Genomic DNA, 7,814 nt, shown 5'->3' on the forward strand with positions numbered 1-7,814 from the left:
AGAGGAATAGCTATGTAAGAATGCTGTTCATTGACTACAGTTCAGCCTTCAACCCCATAGTACCCTCCAAGCTCATTATTAAGCTTGGGCCAGGGTCTGAACCCCGCCCTGTGCAACTGGGTCCTGGACTTCCTGACGGGCCGCCCCTAGGTGGTGAAGGCATGAAACGACACCTCCACTACGCTGATCCTCAAACAAAGGGACTCCACAAGGGTGCATGCTCAGCCCAATCATCAAGTTTGCAGACGATACAACTGTACTAGGCCTGATTAGCAAAAAGATACAGCCTACAGTGAGGAGGTGGTGAGGGCCCTGGCAGAAAATAACCTCTTCCTCAAAGTCAACAAAACGAAGGAGCTGATCGTGGACTTCAGGCAGCAGAAGGAGCACACTCCCATCTACATCGATGGGACCGCAGAGGAAATGGTGACAAGCTTAAAGTTCCTCGGCATACACATCACTGACAATCTTAAAATGGTTCACCCACACAGTGTGGTGAAGGCACAACAGCGCCTCTAACTTCAGGAGGCTGAAGAAATTCAGCTTTGCACCTAAGACCCTCAAAAACTTTTACAGATTCACCATTGAGAGTATCCTGTCTGGCTGTACTACCCCCTGGACAGCAACTGCACTGCCTTCAACCGCAGGGCTCTCCAAAGAGTGATGCGGTCTGCCCAACGCATCACAGGTGGCACACTGTCTGTCCTCTAGCACACCTACAGCAACCGATGTCACAGGAAGGCCAAAAAGATCATCAACATCAATCAACATCAACCACCCGAGCCACGGTATGTTCACCCCTCTATCATCCAGAAGGTGAGGTCAGTAAAGGTGAATCAAAGCTGGGACCGAGAGACTGAAAAACATCAAGGCCATCCGACTGTTAAATAGCCATCACTATATGGCCATTAAATAACACACAGCAGCATTTAAAATTAATGTAGAGGCTATATTTAGAGGCCTGTGAGCTAGGATCTCTTTAAGGGGAGGCCTATAATACATAAATAAACATTATAAAACACAAATAGAGTTCTAAAATAGTTATATTGTGTGATAGCCTAAATTGCAATGCCTACAAGTTGAAGGCCTATTTTCTTTTTTTTTGGATAGGCCTAAATGAAACATTGAATTATTAATTACTAAAGACCTTTGGATAATTATGATACTTTTGAATACACACATGGATTTCAATAAACACATGAATAAGACTGTTCCATTCTCTTTGATTTAGTTCCTATTGCCACTCAGACAAATGACAGAATGGATGTCAGACTGACTGAACTGAATGAAGGATGATTTAAATGTTCAAATATGTTAGAATGATGAGTTGCCCACATAAAGCATGCTCTGCACTTGATTTGGCTAGTAGGCAAATGGGCCTACATTAGAGTATAATGACTATAGCTGCATGCCTTCAGAAGGGCATCTTCTGAGGCTGAGGGGTGCTTTTCCAAAGGCTCATGGTGCTGCATGGAGTTCACAAGCTCTTCACCTGGGCAGCAGTGTCACAACTGAGAGATTAGCCTATACGGAGACTACCTCAGACCACTGAACAGTTGTTGTAAAGTGTGGGAATAAGTTTATGGCAGATTTAGCCTAGATGTAACCTCTCCCTTGTTCAAGTCCATATGTTCATGACCCGGTTCATATAAATCATGTCAAATTATTTTACATTTAAATGAACCCCTCCTACAGAATATGCTTTGGCAAGATTATTAGTGATTAAATAAATATCAACATGTTCTATAAACAAATATTGAGTGGCAAAGACTCCAGTGGTCATATATAATTCATAGAGTCACCAAACATATATTCTGTTTCATTATTCCTAGTATATATACACACACTACTGGTTATGATTGCAGACAGAACCCAGAGAATTGGATGGTACAATATTGAATTAGTCACATTTTGAGAAGGTGCATACATGGGGGTGTCCACATCACCCAGAGATATGCCCATGCTGTAGAGATACACCTAGCAAACTTCACTGTTGTAGGCATAATACAGCTAGTGCCATCTAGACTTGCGCTGGCAAACTAATCCATTACATTAGCTACCTAAATGTGAAGTAAACTCAACTGAGGAGTAATAGAGAATTGAGACTTTTAACTTGAAAACGTGCAGGATACCTATTTTTCCGGTTTCCCCGACTTCCGTTTTTTTTATTTTTTTATATACTGGGTTAGGCTTGTCGGTGTAGCACTCCTAACAAGTGGTTTGGTGTACGTTTTTTTTTTGTGAGACGAAACTGCCAAAACTCTGAAAGGCATTATTGTATGTCAGAATTGCAACAAGATTTGTTCAAGCCTAAAATGTTAGTCCGTAATCGTAACCTGGTGTTTGTATGTTCACAGATGAAATTTCACGTTCACTTGTCATGTTTCACAAATGGCTTTTCTCACTAATCCTAACGATACGTACGTTCAACCTTTTGGCAGCTATCTGGCTCCGTACATAACGCTTTCAACCAAGAGTTTACAATAGCTAAAAGCTTTACGATCGCACCGCACTAAAACGTGTTAGAAAATTTGGCGGATGTTTTCCTGCGATGTTGTGATTGGTGGGAGGCTCATGACGTTATACGTCGGTATTGGTGTTTGGGTTAAAAAAAAAAGCGGTTTGGAACGCTGATTAGTCAGAAACAACATCCACGGAGTTTTGCATCCGTCAACAATCAGTTGATGTTTTTTTCAATCAAGTTACAGCACTGAAACGACCTACAAATTGGTATTATGGACATAACTAGTTAGTAAATAAGTTGCTGCTATCATAACTTTGACTGCACAATACATTTCCTAATTGTGACTATAAAGATAATTTGAATAATCTCTCTTGGTTGAATAATCTTTCTGACCTGTTATTTTTCCAGTTCTCTCGGCTATGGAGGCGAGATGTGCTGTTGTTGAGACTTGGGCTGAGTTCGGATGTTCTTCGCCGGGTACAGCTGCTAAAGTGATCTGGTCTGGGGAAGATGTGTTGATTTGCACTGGGGGCGACGAGGTGTCGGTCTTCAACACACAAGAGCTGAAACTGACGGTAAGGCTGAATCTCAAACCATACACTTCGCCCGCTTCAATTAAAGAACAACAGGTGACACATTCACTCAGGCGAATAACAGGTGAACTGATTGTTGATGAACACTCAGGTGAGTAGCAGGTAATATAATGACAAGGAACTGATTATTGATAAACACTGAAATGAATAGCAGCAGGTGATACAATTACAATAAACAGATTATTTGTGAACAGTGGTACTGATTATTGATTAACGCTGAAGTTGCAGTAACAGGGGGTCTATTTGAACCTGGCTGTCAAATATATCTGATATTCTTCATGGACAAGAAACACTCATCTTGTCTGTTATTCCAGGCTGTTCTTCAGTTCCTGAGTCCAGTGTGTCACATGGTGCTGAGTGAGGACAAGCAGTCTGTCTATGCTGTCTGTGAGAGTGATGGGGTGTACTGTGTCAGTCTACCAACTCTGCACCCTAAGTATGAACCTCTTCATTTGAACTATGGAGACTGACCATGCAAAAATGACATGTATATTTGATTACCCTCTCCCCCTTGTCCTGTCTCACCAGGTCTCCCACTCCCCCAGCTGACCAATCCCCTGGCCCTGCTCTGATCAAGGTGTTGTCTAATTCGCTGGCAGCCAGAGACGAGGGGGTGTGTTCTCTGATTGAGGTGGGAGGGTCCGGTGGGACCTTGGTGACCGTCTCCCTGAGAGACGCAGCCTGGTGGTTTACTCTCTATAAAGCAGCTGACCACCAGAAACTGACTCAGTTTAGTCTACCTGTCGTTTCAGTTGGTCACCATGTCGAGTCAGAGGAAAATAGTTCCGCAGGACTGGTCATGAGACCTGTGTTAGCTTGCGTTTACAGCAGTGATGCACCACCCTTATCATCTTCATCATCCTCAACAACAACAAAACTACCACCTTTGTCATCATCATTAGGCATCAAACATTTTCTCCTGGAGCCTCTCCTCTTCAAGCTCCTCTTCGGCGTCGACGCTGCCCTCATCAACTCCCCCATGATCCTTTGCGGCCTGCCTGATGGGCGTCTCTGCTCCCTCCCCTTACTTCTCCCAGGACGATCAGGCCCCTGCGTTAGAGTTCTACACAGCATGGAGCAGCCAATCATGTTTATCGGAACCACGACCGGGACAAATTATGGTCCACAGTGTTTGGTGGCAGTAGGCCAATGGGGGAGGGTGGTGCTGTTCAGAACCTGTGAAGGGGGGCCGGAGGAGGGGGGCAAGGTAGCAGCATTAACAGAGGGGTGTGTGTCAGGGCCTGTGGTGTGTGTGTGTGCAGGCAGGGAGGGCCTGTACTACAGCACAGGGTCAGATCTTCTAGCCCTGGATCTCCCAGGGGTGCGAGAGGAAGCTCCAAAGCCAGAAGAGAGCCTGGTGGTCAGCCACGGGGAGAGGCAAGGCCAGGGACAGGCCATGGTGAGAGCAAGGGAGTCTGCTACCCTACAGAGTCCTGTCAGCCTTAATGTCTGCAGGGTCATTGCCCTGGCTGGGCCCTCACACAATGCCTCAGGTAAAGTGTGAGTTCAGCTCAACCAATATTTTCTGCAACCGATCTTTGTTATCAAGTTTGTTTTCTTTCAGATCATGTTTGTGTGTGTGTGTTACAGGCATAGTGCAGTTGGTGGCTTTGTCTCTCCGGGGGAGGCTCCAGTGTTTAACCCTGCCTAAGGGGACAGAGACAGGGGGCATACCCAGGCTCCCCTTATCACAGGTGGGACAGAGAGTGAGGGACCTCCTTGCAGCCATCGGTGATGTGTGTGAGAGGTGAGGAGGCATGCAGTAGATTTGATGGTAGATCTAACATGTTTTATTCAGATGAATAGTACTTATTTAACATGTTCATTTACTTGTATGTGCTCTTGCTTGTCCCACAGAGCATCTGTGTTGAAAAGCACCATACAGTCCAAAAACCACTCCCTCAGACACCTGAATCAGGTGCTCAATGTCTGCTGCCTACTGCTAGCAAATCAGAACAGTGGAGAGCAGCTCCCGGTCAGCAAGAAGCCAATCAGGTGTCACGTTGTTGCCAAGTGGAGCCGCCTGCTACAGAGAGACTCCCTGAATCTGACCTGTGTTCTGGACAATTCTAGTCCTTACATTCTAGAACGGAACTGGACGTTCTGTGTGAGAGTTCTACCATTATCCTACCCTCTTCCTGCAGGGGGGGTGAACACCTCTCAAACATTCTCATTCCCATTCCAGAAACTAGAGCCGGGTGGGAGAATGGAAGTGTCGTTGCCCCTAACAGTGGCAGGGGACACATCTTTCCCTGTGACGGTTAGCTGCTCGCTCACCTACTCCCTGCAAAGCCTGCTGGGGTCTGAGGAGCTGTCCCGCCTCCTGGCCAATGGGGAGCCGGCATCTCGTCTGGGATTGGAGGGTGGATGGGTCAGTCTGCCCCTTGACACGCTGACAGTGGATTGGCTGGATGCTCTGCAGGTGACCGGGACCACGCCCCCTCACAGGGACCCAAACAGACCCCCCATTTCCCCGGATACCGTCTCGATGGATATCGTTGAGGCCTTCGTGAGCACCCGTCGGAGCAGGGGTTCTGGGAGGGGGGATGGAGAAGGAGGAGGAGAGAGGATGGTGGCGTCTGATGGGGGGCTGTTTTCAGCAAGTATCAAGGTCTCAACAGAGCTACTGAGAGGGACACTAGGACTGGAGCCAGCAGGCTCTGCTGGCCCTTCTCAGGGTGTGTGTGGCTCTGTGCTGGGCTGGCTGCTGTCACAGGGGACAGGAGAAGAGGACTGGAGGGGCAGAGGGTACAATGGAGGACAGGAAAGCTCTGTGGTCTACGCCCGGTGTCTAGGGCGACACACCGTCAAACTCACAGCCAAAGAGGTGTGTATTTATTTTATATTTTTTACATATCATGAAAACATGATTGTATTGATACTGGGTGTGTCAGTTGTGGTCCTTTAGCTCAGTTTGTAGAGAATGGCGCTTGTAACACCAGGGTAGTGGGTTTGATTCCCGGGACCACCCTTACATAAAATGTATGCATGCATGACTAAATCTCATTGGATAAAAGAAAAAGCGTCTGCATTTATTATATTATTATAGTTGTATCCTTTTAGACTCACTTTAAGGTAATGTTTAACTTTCCTGGGAGACTATTGTATGAGGTATGTGTTGAGAATGACTGTACCTGTATGTTGTTGGCCAGGTAACTGTAGGGGACACCAGTGTTAAGGAGGCTGTGGAGGTGCGGGTGCAGTGCTCCTCCATGGCAGCCGTGTGTGGACTACACCATGCAGTGTTAAGCCGTGTTCAGGTAGGGAATCCCAACGTGTGATAAACATTTGTGCCTGTTTGCTACATCAACCTCTCCTCCCTTACACCCTGTGTGTTGTGTGTGTTGAAAGGCTCTTCTCCAGGGTAATGCTAGCACACAGGAGTCCTCTATGGGAATCCAGGGACTGTGCTTGAGACAGGCCCTACAGCGGGCACAGGTGAGACCAGACTAACAACAAACTACCTGGTAACGTAAGGGTTGAAAGAAATACTCAAACACATAAATCCTCAAACACTCAAGAAACAGACAATCTGTAGTATTTTCTCAACTTTTCTCTGTGTCTATAGCTTTACCTCTTTTTCCTGTTCTTTATCTTCTTCCTCCTCCTCCCCCCTGCCAGGTCCTATCTGAGCATCTCCAGGAGGCTCGTATCCCAGAAGCCATTGGACTGGGGATGACCACGGGACAGACCACCAAGACACTGTTCAGCGTTTACAGGCAACTCAGAGAGAACCCCCTCCTCATCCTCTGACACCGTTACCATCCCACATACGCTCCTCATACACAACATCCTCACACACAACATCCTCATCCACACATTTACAATCCTCTCCTCATCTTCATTCTCAGCCCCACACTCACTATCCAATACATCTCCTGCAAAGGATAAATAAATGACTGTTTGTCTCCCTCTACTGTTTTAGTACACAAACAGCATTTATTTATTTATATGAACATTTGTAAAATAGTACATAGCAGGTAGGTTGTGTGTGTGTGTGTGTGTGTGTGTGTGTGTGTGTGTGGATTAAAATGTACCTGTAAAGTTAGTTAAAACAACGGACTTGAAGAGTCACTTCACTGACAACATTATCCACACATGAAACATAACTTTTACACATCTCAGAGATTATTTTTATTATAGTTTTTCAAAACTTTTCAGAAAAATGAATATTAGAAAAGGATAAAACAAATGAAGTATGTATCATTGCCAAGTGACAGGCTGTAAAGCACTATACTCTTTCTAGGATGGAGTTTTGTTACACCTGATGTGTTACTGTTCTGATTGTCGGGAAAAGCCCGTAAAAATCTCAAACGACACCCATTACACTCCTGTATCCCATATAGAGGGCTCCTACTTATCACCTGAAGCAATTACTCTATGTGTCTGTGTTTAAGTGGGCCTACTGCCCTACATGGGGAAGAGGGTAACGTTTGAGATGCAGCTGCCTGTCATTCTTGTTAATGTTACGATGCTAAGGAAGCTGTCCGCTAATGATGACTCGGCTACGATGAATTGATGACTTTCTGAGTTTATTATTACACACCTCTATACACTGTCACTCGCTTAGAAAGTCAGAATTGGCAAAACGACAGGGAAGAATGGGAATGGAAGAGTGGAAAAGAACAGTTGGTAAAACCAGAGAATCAAGTGAGAGAGAGGGGTGGAAGAGAGTGTAATAGACAATTGGTTTAAGGCAGATTGGTTTTACACCAGAGTGTCTCTATAGGTATTTGTAGCATTGTGTATATGTTCTG

At 45.7% G+C, this 7,814-nt stretch overlaps 1 protein-coding gene across 3 annotated transcripts; it reads left to right on the plus strand.

Moving 5' to 3' along the window:
* Nucleotides 1-2,173: 2,173 nt before the first annotated feature.
* Nucleotides 2,174-7,572, plus strand: faap100 (FA core complex associated protein 100). 3 transcript variants are annotated; one of them, XM_020460184.2, is made up of 9 exons: nucleotides 2,174-2,317; nucleotides 2,873-3,039; nucleotides 3,372-3,493; nucleotides 3,586-4,550; nucleotides 4,648-4,804; nucleotides 4,915-5,884; nucleotides 6,210-6,317; nucleotides 6,409-6,495; nucleotides 6,679-7,572. In XM_020460184.2, the coding sequence occupies exons 2-9, from the start codon at nucleotides 2,884-2,886 to the stop codon at nucleotides 6,808-6,810; spliced, it is 2,697 nt and encodes an 898-aa protein (XP_020315773.1). In that variant the 5' UTR covers nucleotides 2,174-2,317; nucleotides 2,873-2,883; the 3' UTR covers nucleotides 6,811-7,572. The 3 variants fall into 3 exon arrangements, with proteins under 3 accessions (XP_020315773.1, XP_020315771.1, XP_020315772.1); XM_020460182.2 differs by lacking the exon at nucleotides 2,174-2,317 and adding an exon at nucleotides 2,420-2,748; XM_020460183.2 differs by lacking the exon at nucleotides 2,174-2,317 and adding an exon at nucleotides 2,421-2,730.
* Nucleotides 7,573-7,814: the final 242 nt, after the last annotated feature.

The sequence above is a fragment of the Oncorhynchus kisutch genome, linkage group LG25, assembly GCF_002021735.2.
Source record: "Oncorhynchus kisutch isolate 150728-3 linkage group LG25, Okis_V2, whole genome shotgun sequence".
NCBI lineage: Eukaryota > Metazoa > Chordata > Actinopteri > Salmoniformes > Salmonidae > Oncorhynchus > Oncorhynchus kisutch.